Raw genomic sequence first — 19,675 nt, 5'->3', positions numbered from 1 at the left:
TAGTGTTTTTCCGCATGTCTTCAGCATGCTCACAAGCACAGTGCAGGTGTATGTGGCACTGGAACTGTCACATTTATGCAAGAGATTCTATACTTGCTTGTGTTTTGTGTATTTTCTGGACCAGTTTACTTTTGTACCTGGTGCATCAATGCAGGAAGTCAGGTAGATACTGTATCCTGAGGGATACTACATAGCCATCGCAGAATCAACTGATTTTCACCTTGGTCCATTTTTTTAACTGAGCACTAGAAATTCAGTGACTGTTTTACGTAATTAATCATTGCTCGCAAATATAAAGGCTTTTCGAAAAGTTGCAAATTTGTTGATGCATTGAGGGCAAGGGGTGAAGTTATGTCAATCAAGTTGCAAGTGTGATATGTTGGAATGAAACATGCACTACTTTGCATTCTGAGTCTGTGGTCATGGTTCTAAACTGATCTTGCATCACTAGGTACCAATTTTGTGCTGTGGGCTCAGACTTTGGTGTCCAGAATTATTAAATACCAGTGTATGGGCACAAAAGGTAATCAGAAAAGTTAATGGAAAGTTGGCCTTTATTTCAAGGACACTAAAATACCAAAGTGAGGAAGTGATGCTTCAGTTATATGGTGCCTTGGTCAGACCCTAACTGAAATTCAGTTCTGAACACCAAATTGCAGGAAGGATATATATAGGCCTTAAAGGAGGTACAGTACATATTCACCAAAATAATACCAGGGCTTAAAGGGTTAAGTTATGAGAAAAGGTTGAGTAATCTTAGGTCCGTAATTCCCTTCAGTTTAGAAAGTCGAGGAGCGATCAAATCAGGTATTTAAAGTGATCATAGATTTGATAAGGGTAGATACAGAAGACTGTTTCCCATTGCTGGGGAAATGTTAAAGTTAGAGCTAGGCCCATTTCCAGTGAAATCAAGAAGCAGATTTTCACACCAACATTGGAAGTATGAAACTGTCTCCCACTAAAAGGTGAGTCAACACTCATTTTCAAAACTGAGATCAAAAGATTGCTGTTGGGTAAGGATATCAAGGAATATGGAGCAAAAGTGGGTAAATGGAGTTAAGACATAGACCATCTATCTTCAAATTAAATGTTGGAACAGTCTTGAAGCCTGCTCCTCTTCCCATGTCTCCTAACAGTTCACCGGGGTTTACTTTCTAAGAGTGGGCTTTTCAAATGTAGCTGTTATATTGGGGTGAGCTATAATGAATATTACTGAGAGAAATTAATTCTGCAAGAACTTTTGCACTACACTCAGAGGAAAGCTCTTGGTGCAACTTCATTCTGAGCAATGAAACAGTCTTTATAGAGTCAAATCCATGGGCTGGATTTTACACCCCACCCACCCCCACCAGGTGGGTCTTCGGTAGCAGCTGGGGGCGTGTGGGGCATGTAAAATACGAGCGGTAGTACCCACACCCTGAGCTGCCTCCATAACACAGTGGGTGGGCATTTGCCAACATCAGCAGCCTGCCCACCATTTTTAAATAAATAATAAAGGGTCACTTGAGCTTGTTACTAAGCCAATTGACCCCGGAAAATACGCTTCCTACCCCATAGTATGGTTGGTGTGGGCAGAGGGTAGGAGCGGGCAGGCCACTTTTTGAGTACACTGCCTAAAAGGTGGGAAGGAAGACGGGGACTGCCCTTTGGGGGAGGGGTACGCTGTGTTCACTGGGGACACCCTTTGTGATCTAACCTCCTCAGCCGTCCTCCGAAACCCAGCCTCCCACCGCCACCAACCCCGCTCCCCCCCCCTCAACGACCCTCTCCCTAGGTTGCAGGATCCCTTCCCGCTCTTAAAGCCCAGGACTTACCTCATTCCGGATGCCATCACTCTTTCTCGTGGACCTGCTTGTGGTCCCAGCAGCACCCACTTACTGAGTTCTGACGCCACTCGGACTGCTAAAGCAGCCGGCCAATCAGATTGGCCAGCAGCTCCTGACCCAGAAGGGAAAGAAAACAGTAAAAACTGGAAATTAAGAATACTGGTCCGAACTGGCCTTGTATACCTTAAGATGGAACGCCAGTAAAAGCTGAGGAACAAGAGTACTGGTCCGAACTGATTTCTTCCTTCTGGGGCAGAAGTCTCACTCTTGGCTTGTTTAACCCACCTGCAGCGTGTTATGGCTGCAGGGTGGGCTTCTTTTAGGTGCATCAGCCGCTAACCCATTCTTGTAACGGTGGAGGGGGGGGGGGCAGCAATACCCCTCTCCCCCCCCACACCCCCAACTCCACAACCCTCTGTGAAATCCAGTCCCATGACTCTAATCACAAATCGGCCAGAGTAACTTTGAGCGGAATATGTGTCAGGCGCTTAAAGCTAATACAATAAATTATTTAAATAATGCTGTCATTCTTCCTGCAATATATCAGGTTGCAAGATGACTTTGGGAGGGATTGAGGGGTTCAGCACCATGTACACCTGTCTGTTAGTTGTCATAGAACATTGATATTTTACCTCACTGTTATTTTTCTTCTCGCATTAACGCTGCCAGTTCTCAGAAGACAAGGAGCTGGAGGCTTTGTATATTGAATGAAAACTGACGCACAATAGATAAATCAGTGAGCGTGCTCAGTATGCTCTGCCACCTTTTTCATTTCTGTGATAGGCTTTTTCAGAGATGAAAGAAGACATTACTTTCCCAGTGAGACCTGTGTGTCTTTGAAATCTTTCCCACTGTCACTCTGTGATAAGCCCCCTTCTTTTACATCATTATAGATTATCAATAGGCCACATGAGACTTTCGCCATGGCAACCAGACCAGGCAGATACCCTTATCACTCTCTAAACTTGTTAGATGTAGGGCTGAATTTTCCCAGCCCATTGGCCACAGGCTGGGAGGTGGGAGAGCTGGCAAAATGGTGCGGTGAGGAGAGGGAGGCTTCGGGAGGGGTGCCCAATGCTTTCCCACTGCCATGTCACATTGTCAGTGATGAGAAACTTGGCAGTTCCTCTATCCACCGAGGGCTCAAATGAGCCACTTTCAATTCCTCTGCAGGCATTTTGCCCACATTGGAAGGGTCCACCACCGCAGTGGGAGACTTCTGGGTGAATATCGTGGTCTCGGAGCAGGCTTGGGGGGGATTGGGGGGGGGGGGAGAGAGAGAAAACCATCCTTGCCAGGAGCTCCAAGGCCTATCGAGCGCCCCACCACCACATGCGATGGGTGACTCCATGCCCGCTCCTCCCACACAGAGTGCCAGAGTCTGGCTGCCAGGCTCCGGCCTGCCCCAATCTTACTCAACTGTCTTTAATTGGCGGACGTTGAAGCAAAATAGCATGGGGATGGGGGAGGCATCGGGTGGGGGGTGCCCAGTCTCTTCCCACTGCCATGTCACATTTCTCTGGAGCTGCAGTGCCAGCAGTGGTCACCACTAACTGCAGAGGGGTTAACAACCAGGGAGCACAGATTTAGCATAAGGATTATAGGGAATTCAAGGAGAATTTGTTTTTAGTCAGAGGTGCTGGGAGTATGGAACTCACTGCCTGACAGGGTGACCAAAAGCCTCATCCCATTTAAAGAGGATAGGCACTTGCTGTGCAAGAGCTGGAAAGTGAGACAAGGCTGGATATCTCTTTTTCGGCCAACACAGACACAATAGGGCAAATGGCCTCCATCTGTGCCATCAATCTCTATGATTCTATGTCTCATTACAGCTTCTTACCCTGTATGGTCAGAAAGTCGCTAACATATAGGTTGGCTGAATGATTTCAATGTTCTTTAATGCAGAATAAAGGGAGTGATGAAGGGGCCACAAGGATTGTGAATGTTGAGGGGCTTTTTCTGACTTTTCAGGTAAGGGATTGAGGAGGTCACTGAAAGCACTGCTCTAAAAGCTACTTCTTGGCTTCGCTAGTAGCAATGTTGTTTTGCTGTCCTTTCTTCTTGTGATTCTCCCTCCCCTTCATCTAATTCTTCCTCATCTGATGATGGTTCACCTTGTTGCTGTGCTTCCTTCAATGCCAACCCTCTTTACAAATGCCAAGTTGTTAGAATGCAGCACAGTGCACGCATGGGCACTTTATCTTGATAACTGTGTAGGCAGCCTCTCAGAACACTTAAATAATCCTGAATCTTTGCTTCAAAATGCCAGTGCGACGCTCCATAACTCTTCTGATGGTCCCATGGCTCTTACTGTACCCATTTTGCTTCAGGTTCGGTGGGATTACAGAAAGGTGTCATCACCTGGGAGCGGCAATTAACACCAACCCCCAAGGTGAGTTTTGAAGGGGGTGGGTGCGTGCATTTAATTGGTTGGGAAGGTGTCGAGTGCAAACCCAGCTGCCTCCCTCTCAATTAAGTCCAGTGCAGGAATGTTCATGGGCAGCCTTTGCGCCCCATCACCATTGAGGCTGTTAAGCGGGCAATTAATGTCCAATTAAGGGCCTCATCCTGCTACCACTGGTATTAACCCAGCAGCGGGCAGGGTAGTCACCATGCTTTAAGCCTGTAAGCATAACCTGGTGCATTCACTCAGGGACTCCTGGTGAGCTCTCACTGTCAGGCACTCAGTGCCTGATCGAGGATCCATCATTGGGAAGTGGTGGGGCCTGCTGGGAGCTACCCCCCCAACCCGTTCTTCTGATTCCACTCGGACCCCCACCCGCCTGCACCTCCATTACTCGCGACCTACACCTCACCCTCACTGATCTGCGGCCTGGATCCCTTGCTGATCCTGGGCCTCAGGTGGGTGCATTGCCGACAGCTACCGCTGCTCTCCCAGCGATGCTGTCTGCACTGAAGAGCTGTCGGTCTCTGATTGGTTGGCAGCTCCTGCCCCTCCCCCTCCCTTGGGGTCCTTGATCCCGGGGAAGGCCTGGCACTGGCCACTTCAGTGTCTGATTGGCAGTTAATATGGCGGGCCATCCCAAAGAAGGCGACACAGGGCTCTCAGCATCACTCCAGCTGGTAGGTGAGACCCTGTCAACTAATTACACTACAGGTGTTGAGGTTCTGTTCCGTATTCCCATATGTCCGTCCTCCGATATTCCTGACTTGAGGACTTGCATTATCTTTCTCCGGTGATCGCACAAGAGTTGCACATTGAAGGAATGGAAGCCTTTCTGATTCCCATATAAGCTACTAACATGACTTCTGGTTCACTAATGGGGAGGAAACCCACTGTCTTGCAACTTGCTCTCTTCAGAGTTAAACAGTGACTGTATTAAACTTCCTGCTGAATGCTTAAATAAGCCGAGCCTTTGTGTTTGACAGATCCCATTGTCTCAGCAGTCCATTTTATAACCTGCTCCATTTTCTTTTCCATGGAGAGGGACACCCGATTCTCGATCACCTTGCTTTAAGCTGCCACCCCACATGAGTTTCACCCCCAAGAGATCTACAGTTACAGATATATAAATCTTTAAAAGGATTTCAATCAATCCTTTTCAGCAGGTGAGGTTAAATGCCAGTTCAAAGCTCACCTGCTTTGAAAAAGAAAGCTGGGTTATTTAAACTGCAGAAAAGAGGAATATGGTTAGAAAATAGAGTGCTAAGTGTTCTCGTGGTAGTGCCAGTGAAACAGTTAGACCCTGTGAAGTTGGTAATGTTAATGGGGGATATCTCACAAATTCTGTGGAAATACAGATTTGCAAAGAATGATTATTACCAGCCCCAATTCCAAAGGGCCAGAAGCAGCCAGTTACTTTCACACTAACCTTCAAGTATAACCTGCACCAAGTCCTGGGCTGACATTCGACCTTTTCTCACAAAGCACTGATAGGCTCCTCCATCGCTCTTTTCCAATCCGTCAATCGTCAAGCTCTCGTGGTTGTTTCCAGTGATTCCCACATTGTTGCCAGGGGTGATAATCTCGCCGTTCTGATACCACTGTACTTCATACTCCTCCGCTCCAGTTACAGCACAGGACAGCGATACCTTGCTACCGATGCTGGTTTTCACCTTATGCGGACTTACTGTTGCCTTCAGGCGCTCTGTGCATTGAAATAATAGAGAGATTTGAAACTCATTGTTTGCAAAATATTCATAGCAATCATTATAAATTGATTCTTGTATACTCTCTGTACATATAAAAAAGAGGGGGCCGGGTTAAATTTGCACTTCACACGCATAGATTTACATAGAATTTACAGCATGGAATCAGACCATTCGGGCCAACTGAACCATGTTGGTATTTACGCCCCACACAAGCCTCCTCCCATCTGTCTTCAGCTCACCCAGTAATCATAATGGTTTCTGTTGTCACATTTGGAGGTCTGCAGACAGTTGCCTCAGGGAGCTGCAGACTTCCAAATAATAAAGCAAAGCACAAAAATACTGCCAAAAATGTCCATGCAGTACAAACTAGCACCTGAAAGCGAACCTTACATTAAAAAAAAAGTCCCCAGATATTTATTTTTATTTTATATCCTACCGGAGAATTCATCTCACCCTTGGATGAGGTTTCATCAAAACTGTAAAGGGCGCCTGGCCGACTGGCCCATCTGCCAACCATAAGGTTGGACGGGCCACTGAAAATCGCTTACAATTGCGCCGTTAATGGGTTTAATTGTCCAGTTAATTGTTGGCGGCCGCTCTTCCGATTGCTGTGTGCACCTGCCAAGCGAAATGTCTCGCGGGTGCACAATGACGTTGGGATGCTCGCACGACGTTATCTCACGTGATTTTACGCCCATCCAGGTCCAGCACACGCCCGCCCGCAGAACGTAAAATTCTGTCCTAGGGTTACTGTGCGTGTATGTGAATGTGTGGAGTGTGGTGAATAAGATTGGTGAGTTGCAGGCGCAGATAGCCGCATGGAAACTTGATGTTGTGGTTTGTTATGGACAGGAGGGGGCTCAGCTTAAACAATCCCGATTTCTCCTCTCACCACCCGTCCGTAAACAGAAAGGTGTTCTGTTTTTTATTTCCCCCTTTGGAAGTAATGGCGTATTTTCCCAACCCCTCAGTTTTGCTATGGTCCAATTTCTATTAACAAGTCCACAGCAAACTCGAGATAGGGTAAGCTCAGAGGGGTAGTTTATTTGCACACGCTCAAATACGATAGGAGGGGTCGCAATCATATAATAAAAGAAGGGGGAAGAGAGAAAGAAAGGGGTTTACAGGGCAAAAAGAAAATGCAGAATAAATAATTATCATTACACGTGAGTCCAGAGTCCAGAAACAAATTCCAAAGGTGTATTCTTTCAGAGGTCAGCAGGCTGAAGACTAATGCTGGTTAATTCACTTTTCCAGTAGAGATGACTTCCACCGTGGGTTAGGCACTTAGAGGTGAATTAGTTTTGTTGCCGTTGGTACAGAAGTTCAGAAGTTGCAGTAGAAACTGTATAGAGTGGGCCAGGCAGTTAAACCTGGATAAAGCTCTGTTTCTCAGCTGCTGCCTGCTAGATGGAAGATGGCACTCTGAGCTTTGCAGCTCCACAATATTACAGGTTCCAACAGTTTGGATGAGGAATGGGAGCTCATGTGACTCCCAAAGGGGATTTACACATGGAGGCAGGGGGCACGGCTGAGGTATTAAATGAATACTTTGCATCTGTCTTCACCAAGGAAGAAGACACTGCTGAGGTCTTGGAGAAAGAGGAGGTAATTCAGATATTTGAAGGGTTTCAAATTGATAAGGAGGAGGTGTCTGTACTGAAAATTTATAGGGCACCAGGTTCGGATGAGATGGATCCAAGGATGCTGAGGGAAGTGAGTGGAACTTGCGGAGGCACTGGCCATAATGTTTCAGTCTTTAATCGACTCAGGGGTGGTGCCAGAGGACTGGCGAATTGCAAACTTTACACCCTTGTTCAAAAAAGGATGTAAAGATAAGCCCTGTAACTACAGCCAGTCAATTTAACCTCAGTCATAGGGAAGCTTTTAGAAATGATAATTCAGGATGAAATTAACAGTCACTTGGGCAAATGCAGGTTAATTAAGAATAGCCAGCATGGATTTTGTAAGGGAAAATTGTGTTTAACTTCTTGAGTTTTTTAATGAGGTAACTGGGAGGGCTGATAAGGATAATGCTGTTGATGTGGTGTACATGGACTTCCAAAAGGCATTTGATAAAGAGCCACACAACAGACGGGTGCAAAGTTAGAGCTTATGGAATAAAAGGGACATTAACAACACGGATATGAAATTGGCTAAAGAGCAGCAGTGAATGGTTGTTTTTCAGACTTGAGGAAGGTTTGTAGTTGAGTTCCCCAAGGGTCATTGTTAGGACCCCTACTTTTCCTGATGCATGTTAATGACCCAGACCTTGCATACAAGGCACAATATCAAAAATGTCAACATTTTCAGGCAACACAAAACCTGGAAATACTATAAACTGTGAGGAGGATGGTGTAGAACTTTAGAAGGGCATTGACAGGTTGGTGGAATGGGAGGCCAGGGGGCAGATGAAATAATGCAGAGAAGTGTGAGGTGATTCATTTTGATAGGAAGAACACAGAGAGAGAGAGACAATATAAAATAAAGGGTACAATTCTAAAGAGGGTGCTGGAGCAGAGGAACCTGGGGATATATACACACAATCATTGAAGATGCCAGGACAGATGAGGGCATGGTTAATAAAACTTACAGCATTCTGGGCTTTATCAATAGTGGCATAGAGTACAAAAGCAAGTAAGTTAGGGCAATTCTGTACAAAACACAGGTTCAGTCTCAACTAGAGTATTGCGTTCAATTCTGGGCACCACACTTTAGGAAGGACGTGAAGGCATTAGAGAGGGTGCAGTAACAATTCAATTGAATGGTTCCAGGCTTAAGGAACTTCAGTTACACAGATAGATTGGAGAAGTTGGGGTTCTTCTGCTTGGAGAAGAGAAGATTGAGGGGAGATTTGATAGAACTATTCGAGATAATGAGAGGTCTGAACAGAGTAGATGGGGAGAAACTGTTCCCATTGGTGGAAGGATTGAGAGCAAGAGGGCAGAGATTTAAGCTAATTAGCAAAAGAAGAAATGGTGACGTGAGGTAAAGCTTTTTCACAAAGTGAGTAATCAGGATCTGTGCGCTTCCTGAGAGTGTGGTAGAGGCAGGTTCATTCAAGGCAGTCAAAAGGGAACTGGATCATTATCTGGATATGCGGTGCTATGGGGAAATAGCGGGAGAATGGCACTAGGTGAATTGTTTGTGCAGAGGGCCAGCACAGAAATTGATAAGCTGAATGGCCTCCTCTGTGCTGTAACCATTCTATGATTCTATTATGTTAAAAGTGCTATATAAATGCACATTGTTGTTGTTATGAATTCATTGAGTTGATGGATCAATTCCAAGATATAAATTGGTTTGGACTGTCACTCAAATGTTGACACTTGCACTTCTAGTGATTGCAAACCAGTCAGAACAAGTATTCATGTTAGAGCTCCGAATTGGTACTTCAGGCAACAACATCCCTCATCTTTTTGAGGATTGTGCCTTTAAATTGAACATGTTGTCTGAAAATGGAATTTCACTTGCCTTGGGCAACAGGAATGGCTAAAATTAAGGGAAAGTTCTGTTTTCAATCATTTTACTGGGGACCACGAGCACAGTAAAATAATCTGCAACGGATCTTGGTGACTTATGAAGAATTGAAATTTAAGCTAAACTAAAAGCTGGGTGAAATCTAAAATCCCGCATTGTCTTGCTCCTTTGCCGTTTTCAAAGGTAGATCAATAGTCATCAGGGTTTGTAATCTCCTGCTGGGATCCAAAGTCCACCTCCTCATCCTCACCATGGAACCTGGACAAGCAGTAAGAAAGTGTTGATCAAAACACAGTGAAGTATGGCGGGACTCCTTCTGTCCTGGGTCGCTTCAGTTACCATGAAGGCCTGTTAGGAACCTTAGAAATACTCAGCAGATGGGGCTCTGGCAAACAAGTCCTCAATGGCAAAACGGGCAGAGGAAGATATACCATCTGGAATGTCTCAATGACTGGTCTGGTGGGCGAAGGCTACAGCAGAACAAAACCTCCAGTCGTCTTGGCTTCTTTGCCATTGGATCAAGGTTTAACTTGGCCAAGACTTATGCGGAAGCTGGTGTGCAATGGTCTCTCCATGCTAACAGATGTGACGCACAGACATCATTCTTTCCGAGCACATCTCCCAAGCCGTTCAGCGAACAGTAAATGGCAACCAGAGCAGGATTGTGCTGTCTGGGATCTTCGAGTCATGATCTGGCACAGGGGCTGCAGCTACAAGATGGTTGTCTGGCACTCAGGTGAGGCAGGGGTGCTTTTTGGCAGCTGGAACTGTGACTGAGCAGCTCTCTTTTGGATCCACTCTGCTTCCTCCTTATTGGGGAGGGGGCTAGAAAAGGTGCCCTAAGCATAGTCTGCTTCACCTCTTCTGACTCAATAGGTGCTTGTAGAGGGATCACCTTCTGTGGCAGAAACACACAAAAAGCACAAGTAGTGGGACCTCAAACACCAGAATCCTCATGGGCGCACCTGTGAGTGGATGCCCAGTGCATCACACGGCATTTGTCACCCGAGAACTCCAGTGATATAACATCATCATCGCCAGTCTGAGCGAGACCCGGAGAGGTGGACAGGGGCAGCTCAAGGAACTCCGAGGTGCTATAATTTCTTCTGGAAAAGGAAGTCAGAAGAAGCACGCAAAGTTGGACTTGCCAACAAGAATGAACTTGTGAACCAGCTTCATGGGTTTTGCATTCGTTGGGCGCATGCAATCGGCCGGCCCGGGAGCAGACCGCAATGGACCCCCAACCGCGATTTCACCCTGAAAAGCTCAGCGCTGCTGGAGCGGGGACAGGAGGATGGCAGGCGCCAGTGTCAGCGCAGGTGCAGGTAGGTGAGCGCTTCCACTGAGCTCCCTGAAGGCAGACAGCTGCCCCGGGGAACTGCAGGCCTCCAAGTAATAAAAGAAAGCAAAAAAACGCTGCAAAAAATGTCCACGCAGCACAATCAAGCACCTGAAAGCTTACCTTATAAAAATGCTGTCCCCAGATATTTCTTTCTATTTTATATCCTAACGGAGATTTCATCCTGCCCTTGGATGAGGTTTCATCAAAAATGTAAAGGCCACCAGGCCAATTGGCCAATCAGCCAATCATATGGTTGGACGGGCCATGAAATATCGCTTACAATTGTGCCCTTAATAAGGTTAATTGTCGGCAGACACTCTTCTAACGGCGAAATATTGCCCGAGTGCACCCGACTTCATCTTGTGTGAATTTACTCCCATTTGGGTCAGGCGCGTGCCCATCCATGGAACGTAAAATTCTACCCTACGAGTTCCCTCTTGGAAGTGATCAGGGCCTCATGACTCTTTGTCTCAAAATGACAAGCAGCCAATTCGCCACTGCGATCAGTGCATGCGCCCCACAAATCTGGATGCCAACGACAAAACCAAGGAAGATTTCTATGCCAAACTTGACCAAGCTCTTTGTGATGTTCCAATGGAGAACAGGCTCATTCTTCTCGGAGACTTCAATGCCAGAGTCAGAAGAGATTCCAAACTCTGGAATGGAAATATTGGCAGGGAAGGAATTGGAAAAGTCACCTCCAACAGCATTCTCCTCCTCACCAAATGTGCAGAACGTGGGCTGATCATCATCAATACCGTGTTCCACAGAAGAGAAGTACAAAATGTCATGACAACATCCACAGTCCAAGCACTAGCACCGGGTCGATTATGTCTGTGCCCAGAATCGCAAAGATGTCCGCACCGCCAGAGCAATGACAGGAGCTGATGACTGCTGGACTGATCACCGGCTTATTCGTCCAATTATGTCCATCAAACTGGCTCCCAAACAACGGGTACAACAGAAGAGATGTCCACAAAGGATCAACGTCGAAGCTCTGAGGGATTCAATCGAAACAGACCGATTCCAACGGTACTTTAGGGAAAAACTTAATCAAGAACAGAAGAAGAGTGTCCACTTTTTTTCTCATTTGTTCGTGGGATGTGGGTGTCGCTGGCTAGGCCAGCATTTATTGCCCATCCCTAATTGCCCTTGTTCAGAGAGCACTTTTAAGAGTCAACCACATTGCTGCAGGTCTGGAGTCACATGTAGGCCAGACCAGGTGAGGACAGCAGATTTCCTTCCCTAAAGGACATTAGTGAACCAAATGGGTTTTTACAACATCCACAATGGTTTCACGGTCGTCATTGTACTTTTAATTCCAGATATTTATTGAATTCAAATTCCACCATCTGCCCTGGTGGGATTCAAACCCATGTCCCCAGAGCATTACCCTGGGTCTCTGGATCACCACCCCAGTGACAATACCACTACGTCACCGCCTTCCCCTTCCACTGTACTTGCGATGTCCTTAAGGCCAATATCATCAATGCCCGCAAAGAGAAACCTGGATTCTCTGTCAAGAAACATCAGGATTGGTTTGGTGAAAATGATTAGGACATCAATGAACTGATTGATCGCAAGTGCAAACATTTCAGTGCCAGGAAAAATGATCCAAATTCAAAACAAAAGAAACTGCTTTACCAACAATTAAAGGCCAAGGTACAAAGGTGCAGCCGTTACATGAAAAACATGTGGTGGGCAGACAAGACAAAGGAAATTCAATATCTTACTGACATTAATGATATCTGTGGCTTCTTCACTTCCACAATGACCACTTATGGCCCAAGTACTCAAGGTCCAGCCCCTCTATGGCCTAAGGATGGGGGGAAGGCCTGATCAAGGAGAGGGGAGCTGTCAACATTCATTGGAGGGAGCATTTTGAGGACCTTTTCAATCAAGAATCAATTGTTGACTAGAGTGTTTTCAACACCATCCTGCAACATAAAGTCAGAGACTAGCTGGGAACTCCATCAATGTCTACGATGATGATGAAAACCACCACACATATGAAGAAAAACAAAGCAGCAGGAGGTGATGGGATCCCCTCTGAAATTTTTAAGCATGGAGGAGAGGAATCAACATTACAGTTCCATATGCTGATCCTACTGATCTGGAACGAAGAGGAATTCCTGAATGATCTTAAGGGCATCATGATTGTGACAATTATCAAGGAAAGGGATCTTTGGAAATACAGAGGCATCTCCCTGCTGTCCATTTCAGGAAAGATCATTACAAGAACCCTTCTGAATTGAGTTATTACACATGCTGAAGAGCCACTCCCCGAATCTCAGGGTGGGTTTAGGCCATCAAGAGGCACGGCCGACATGGTTTTTACAGCTTGCCAACTAAAGAAAAATGTCGTGCACAACATCAACCTCCCTAAACAGCATTCTTCTGACAAAGGCCTTCAACTCTGTAAATTGTGAGGCACTCTGGAAGCTTCTGCTGACGTATGGATGTCCTCCAAAGTTCATTACCATCCTTCGTCTGCTTCAGGATGATATGTGAGCAATGATTCTTAACAATGGATCCATTACAGGCCCTTTCCAGGTTAAGGCAGGAGTCAAGCAAGGTTGTATGATCTCTCCAACTCTTTTTTCGATCTCCCTTGCTGCCACGCTCCATCTGACTGGAGACAAGCTCCCTGCTGGAGTGCAGCTTATTTATCTAGCGGACTGTAAACTATTTAATCTCAGATGACTCTGATCAAAAATAAAGATCACCCCGACCTCAGTCATTGAGCCCCAATATGCTGCTGATGCTGCAGTGAGTGTTGTGTTGGAAACAGGTCTCCAGAGAATCATCGCGTATTTACTGAGACTTGCAAGAAGATGGGGCTTTTACTCAAAGTTCAGAAATCCAAAGTCCTCCATCAGCAAGCTCCAAATACACACATGCCAGCCCCATTGATTAGGACTCGTGATGAGTGCCTGAAAAATGTGGAACACTTCCAGTACCTTGAAAGTTGTCTTTCACAGAAGTCTGACACTGATGAAGAAATCCAGGATCGCCTGAAATCAGCTGGTACAACCTTTGGCCACCCAAGAAAACAAGTGTTTGAAGATTGCAACATCAAAACTGAAATTAAGCTCATGAACTACAATGTTGTTGTGATCCCTTCCTTATTGTACAGGCTGAAACGTGAACAACCTACAAGAGGCACCTCAAAGCACTGGAGTCATACCATCAGTACACCCTGGGGAAGGTCTTTCAGGTTAGATGGGATTCAGATGCACCAACATCAGTGTCCTCTCACAAGCGGGCGGCCATAAGCATCGAGGCTATGATCATCCCCCATCAGCTTCGTTGGGTCGGTCAAATAGTTCAGGTGTCAGATACCAGGCTCCCAAAGCAGATCGTCTTCTCCCAGCTCAGTCGGGGCAGTCAGGTCCCCCCTGAGGAGGGCAGAAGAAATGCTTCGAGGATGCGCTGAAAACCAGCATGAAGAATTGCAACATTGACATCAACTCCTGGGAGACCATCGCCTTGGACCGAACCAGATGGCAGCAGACACTGTGGGAAGGTTCTCAGCATTTTGAGACCAATGATGACAAAACGAAGAGGAAAAGTGAGCATGACAGAAAGAACACACCGTGACCCGAAGTGATAACTGTGTGTTGATGGCTGATGGCTGTGTGCCAGACATCCCAGGTGACAACAAATGCCCCACGTGCCATAAACTCTGCCAATCCAGAATCAGCCTCATCTTCAGACTCATGGAAGACCATCATCCTCACTAGTGAGGGATAGCCAATAATAATAACAATCTCCTGCTAATTAAACAATCCACTTTAAGTTGCAGGTGACTTTACCAGAGATAGAGGAAAATGAAGGCCAAAATGAATGGCCACTGACAACCTAACAGGCTAAACGCTCTCCCATTCCTTCAGAACCAGTAATATGGTGGTTTTGTTCATTTCAACGGATGGAGTTTAAAACAAAAAAATCCATTGAAAAGCTGTTCCTGCACAAAGCACGGCCACAGGGTTCACTGACCTGAATTGGATTCTGGTCCAGCAGCACCTCCGTTTTAAAATTCTGATCCTTGTTTTCAATTCCCTACATAGCCTTGCTCCTTCATTTCTCTGTAATCTCCCCCAGCCCCACAACCTTCGGAGATACCCGCACTCCTCTACTTCTGGTCCTTTCCATCCTTGGTTTACTTCACTCTACGATTGGTGGTCCTGCCTTCAGCTGCCTGGGCCCTAACTTCTGGAATTCCCTTCCTGTCCTATTAATTCTCTCTACCTCTCTTTACTCCTTTAAGACCTTCCTCAAAAGTTGCTTCGTTGGCCTGTTCGGTTGTCGCCTATTCTGGCTTGGCGTCAAGTGTTGGTTGATAATGCTCCTGTGAAGTATCTGGAGAGGTTTTACTACGTTGAAGGCGCTAGAAAAATCTAAGTTGTTGTTTAAAAATCTTGTTCAAATGTTTCTTTCTGCTCTGCTAAAGGCCTTAATGGCATCAATGGAAAAGTCCTTCCATAACCTAAATACTTCATTTTTGCAGCATTTTAGTTTCTGAGCACACAGCACTCCAGAGTACCCCCTATCTTACTAGCGGCGAAGTGCGGTACTAAATTAGTATGCAAATTCATTCATTCTTTGCAAAAAAGTGCAGGGGCGAAAATGAGGAGAATGTTTTCATGCAGCAACTTGTTAGGATCTGGAATGCACTGCCTGAAAGGGTGATGGAAGCCGATTGATTAGTGACTTTCCAAAGGGAATTGGATGAATAGCTGAAAAGGAGAAATGTGCAGAGCTGAGGGGAAAGAGTGGGGCTAATTGGATATCTCTTTAAAAGACAAGCACAAGCATGCTGGGCTGAATGGCCTCCTCCTGTGTTGTCTGGTTCATGGTCTACAGGCAACGAAGCTCAGCGAACTCTAACAGAGACTGGGAATGTGTGAACTGGATACACGAGATATGACAATAGGCCTAACGTTAGTATGACAGGGTCTCTTAGATCAGTAAACATCTCTCATACTGACGACAGCCAGTGTCTGCAATGGGTGTGACATTGACTTACGTTTTACGTTCAGGCGCCCGACGACTTCTGCGTTCCCGAAGCTGTTCCACACCTCACAGATGTACCTTCCTGTGTCTGCTGGGACTGCCTTCATAATGAGTAGCCCGGTGACAGTTTGCCTGAACCTGCTGTCTCGTGCTAGGGGGGCATTGTCTTTCACCCAGCGGTATTTCGGGGCAGGGTGCCCAGACGCTTTGCAAGGCAATTCAACCCGTTGATCCGCCATGACCGATTGGTGGTTAAATCCGTCCAGGACTGTCGGAGCCGAGTTAGCAGGATCTGTGGAGAAAATCACACTCACGTATTTGACACATGGGATCATGCACGTGGCCCTGTAACAGCAACCAAAGACAAGCTTCAAATTCCCACACAAAACTCAGCAGAGTGAGAGAGTATCTGCTCTCAATACTCAAATTGCTGTCAGTTCCATTTTAACATTGCCCCTGCCCCCACCAACTCCTGCCCTCTCCAGAAGGTGTTGGCTTCTGCTGGGATGGAGGAGGTCCACAATGGACATCCCTTCCAGCGCTTTGCTCGGAGTCACCATTTGTCTGTGTGAGGCTTGCCAGTGAAGGTTGGCCACAATTCAACCAAAGAGGGCAGCATAGCTGAAACCAATCTGGTCTTCACCTATCGTCAACCCTTTCACATTTCCAACAGTCAGACTGGAAACCCTGGCTACTTTTGCCTTCCCAGTCAGAGATGCTCAAGCCCTCTAACACATCTATGAGTTTTAACTTGATGCTCCCACCTCTAGATTAGAATGCGATGAGTTCAAGCTTCACTCCAGGGCTGATCTTGTAATCTAGTCCAATACTGTCCACAACCCATGCTCTGGAATTTCCTCCCAAAACTCTTTTGCCTCCTTTAAGACCTTCCTTAAAACCCACCTCTTCAACCAAGCTTTTGGTCACCCCTTAAAATTATTTCTCCTGCGGTTTGGTCCCCATTATTCACTTATATCTCTACAAAGTGTCTTGGGATGCTTTTCCTACATTATAGCTGCTATATTGTCATAACCACTGAACTTCACAACAGTTACATTTTGAAATGTACCTTTAACTCAAAGTAAAACAGAATTCCAGATAAAGACCTCCATTCAGAGATATGCCCATGTGATCCAGTTGCTAAGGGGAGAGAAAGTCAAACAGAAACCCTTTGAGGTAGGATGGCAGTTTTAACACCTTTCACAGTATTTCACAGAAAAGGACAGCTGCTGTTTGATACACAGAGACAAAAAAGCTACTGCAGTGGGAAAGCAGGGTGAACGGTTTTGGTGTTAACTAAATGGAATATTTCTAAGAATTGCGTTTCTGTTCAAAAGAAAGGGGACAGAACAGAGAGGGATCTTAAAGACTTAAGGAATGGTGAGTTGTCAAGTTGGAGTGGAATGATTGTTGAAGGACACTGGGAGTTTCAACCTGGCATGGTGGGGAGAACAAAAACAAAAAACTGCGGATGCTGGAAATCCAAAACAAAAACAGAAATACCTGGAAAAACTCAGCAGGTCTGGCAGCATCAGCGGAGAAGAAAAGAGTTGACATTCAGAACTGTTGAAGGGTCATGAGGACTCGAAACGTCAACTCTTTTCTTCTCCGCTGATGCTGCCAGACCTGCTGAGTTTTTCCAGGTAATTCTGTTTTTGTTATGGTGGGGAGAACGTTTGCTGGAGAGCTGTGAGTGACAGTGGGACTGTTCCTATAATTCTATCTATCAGCCAGAAGCACAGTGCATAGTGAAAGGGTTTTGTATGACATATTTTCGTTGCAGTAGTTAGTTCATGTGAAAGTACTTTTTCTTTAGTTTGATGTATTAGTTGCCTGTTAATTGATGCTTGATCTATATTATTGATTTTAATGTGTTTGTCAGATTAAAAGCTTTCATCAGTCACTGGGAAATCCATCTCTTTTTAAAAGTTATTGGTCTCTACGGGGATTGTAACAATATAAATGCAAGTTTTTGGTGTTTAACATATCTCCAGCACATTTCAAAGTGTATCACACCCACTGGATTACTTTCCAATTGTAGTCATTGTTATGCAAACAACAAAGTCCCAAAAGCAGCAATGAAATACTCTGAACAAAAGCAAAATATTTCGAATGCTGAAAACGTGAAATAAAAACAGAAAATTCAGGTCAGGCAGTGGCTAGGGAGAAAGAAGGAGAGTTAACATTTCAGGTCGACAATCTTTTTTCAGAACTGGCTGATGACCTCTCGACTGTTCTGACAATAGGTTATCAACCTGAGCTCTGTCCACAGATGTGCCTGAATTAGTAGTTGATCTCTTTTACTCCCTTTGTTTCTTCAAATGATGTCATGAGATCTCCTCCATTCACCTGAACCTTGGCTTAATATCTAATTGTTTTCTTTAATGGAATATGAGGATTACTGGCAAGGCCAGCATTTGTTGCCCATTCCTAATTGCCCTTGTAAAGGTGCTGGTGAGCTGCCTTCTTGAAATGCTGCAGTCTGGCTGGTGTAGGTACATCCAAAGTGCTGTTAGGAAAGCATCTAGGATTTTGACTCAGCAACTGTGAATAAACAGCAATATAGATTCAAGTCAGGATGGTGCGTGGCTTAACAGGGAACTTACAGGCAGTGGTGTTCCCATGTGTCCAGCTCCCTTATCCTTCTAGGTGATAGAGGTCATAGGTTTGGAAGGTGGAAGGTGCTGTCTAAGGAGGTTTGGCAAGTTGTTGCAGTGCATCCTGTATTTGGTACACACTGCTGCCACTGTGTGTCAGTGATGGTGGGTGTGAATGTTGAAGATGATGGATGGGGTGTTAATCAAGCAGGCTGTTTTGTCCTGGACAATGCTGAGCTTCTTGAACATTGTTGGAGCTGCACTCATCCAAGAGATTGCAGCGTATTTTATCACGCTCCGAACTTGTGCCTTGTAGATGGTGAATAGGATTTGGGGTGTCAGGAGGTGAGTTGCTCGCCACAGGATTTGTAGCCTCTGACCTGCTCTTGTAGCTAAAGTCTTTATATGGCTAGTCTAGTTCAGTTTCTGGACAATGGTAACCCCCAGGATGTTGATGATGGGGGGATTCAGTGATGGTAATACCGTAGCTCTGAAGAAGAGTCATACCGACTCGAAACATTAACTCTGTCTTTCTCTCCACGTTTGCTGTCAGACCTGCTGAGTTTTTCCAGCATTTTTTGTTTTTGTTTCAGATTTCCAGCATCCGCAGTATTTTGCCGTTACCTTGCTAATACTATTGACTGTTAAAGGGAGATGATTAGATTCTCTCTTGTTATAGATGGTCAATGCCTTCCACTAAAACACAAGCTCTCCAAAATGCAGAACATCCTTAGTACAAACCAATATATGTGCCACGATCATGTGCTCAGCCCTGGAGTGTGTTTTGAACCCACAACTAAAGGAAAGAGCCTTAGGCTCGGCGAGCGGGGGCAGGGCTCACTTGCCGAGGCGTGAAATGACGCAGGGTGACATCAGGCGTGCATCCTGATATCACCGCACATCATTTAGATTTTCAGTTTGGCGGGTGTGCAACCAAGTCGACTGTGTGCCCACCGAACTGTCAAAGGCCTATTAAGGCCATTTAACTAACAATTAAAATAATTAACAGAGCTGCCCATCCAACCTTAAGGTTGGCGGGCGGGGGACAGGTGAAGAGCCCAGACGGCCTTCGCATTTTTCATGGAACCTCATCCACGGGCGGGATGAGGTTTCACGAATGATTTTAAATTTTCTCAAAAATTTTTATTGAAATTAATGCACGTGTGGCAGCCCATGTGACACTTTATTGAACTGTTAAAACTTAAAACTAATCTCCCTGAGGTACCTCTGTGCCTCAGGGAGATTTCTGCGCTCTTTCACGCGCATGCTCGAAAGAGCGCACTCTCGACTCAGAGACCCTC

At 45.7% G+C, this 19,675-nt stretch overlaps 1 protein-coding gene across 5 annotated transcripts in view; it reads right to left on the bottom strand.

Annotated features, from left to right (window-relative positions):
- LOC121290680 (Down syndrome cell adhesion molecule homolog) overlaps window positions 1–19,675 on the bottom strand; it is a 548,723-nt gene that overhangs the window by 232,340 nt on the left and 296,708 nt on the right. For all 5 annotated transcript variants that reach the window (XM_041211452.1, XM_041211450.1, XM_041211451.1 and 2 more), the window contains exons 4-5: window positions 15,791–16,069; window positions 5,660–5,935 (exon numbers count right to left, since the gene is read on the bottom strand). In XM_041211452.1, the coding sequence (XP_041067386.1) occupies window positions 5,660–5,935; window positions 15,791–16,069 (555 nt within the window). The remainder of the gene's footprint in view (window positions 1–5,659; window positions 5,936–15,790; window positions 16,070–19,675) is intronic.

Source organism: Carcharodon carcharias, chromosome 18 (genome assembly GCF_017639515.1).
Source record: "Carcharodon carcharias isolate sCarCar2 chromosome 18, sCarCar2.pri, whole genome shotgun sequence".
Taxonomy (NCBI): domain Eukaryota; kingdom Metazoa; phylum Chordata; class Chondrichthyes; order Lamniformes; family Lamnidae; genus Carcharodon; species Carcharodon carcharias.
The sequence above is the reverse complement of the archived record's forward strand: the minus strand, read 5'-3'. Positions and strand labels throughout refer to the sequence as shown.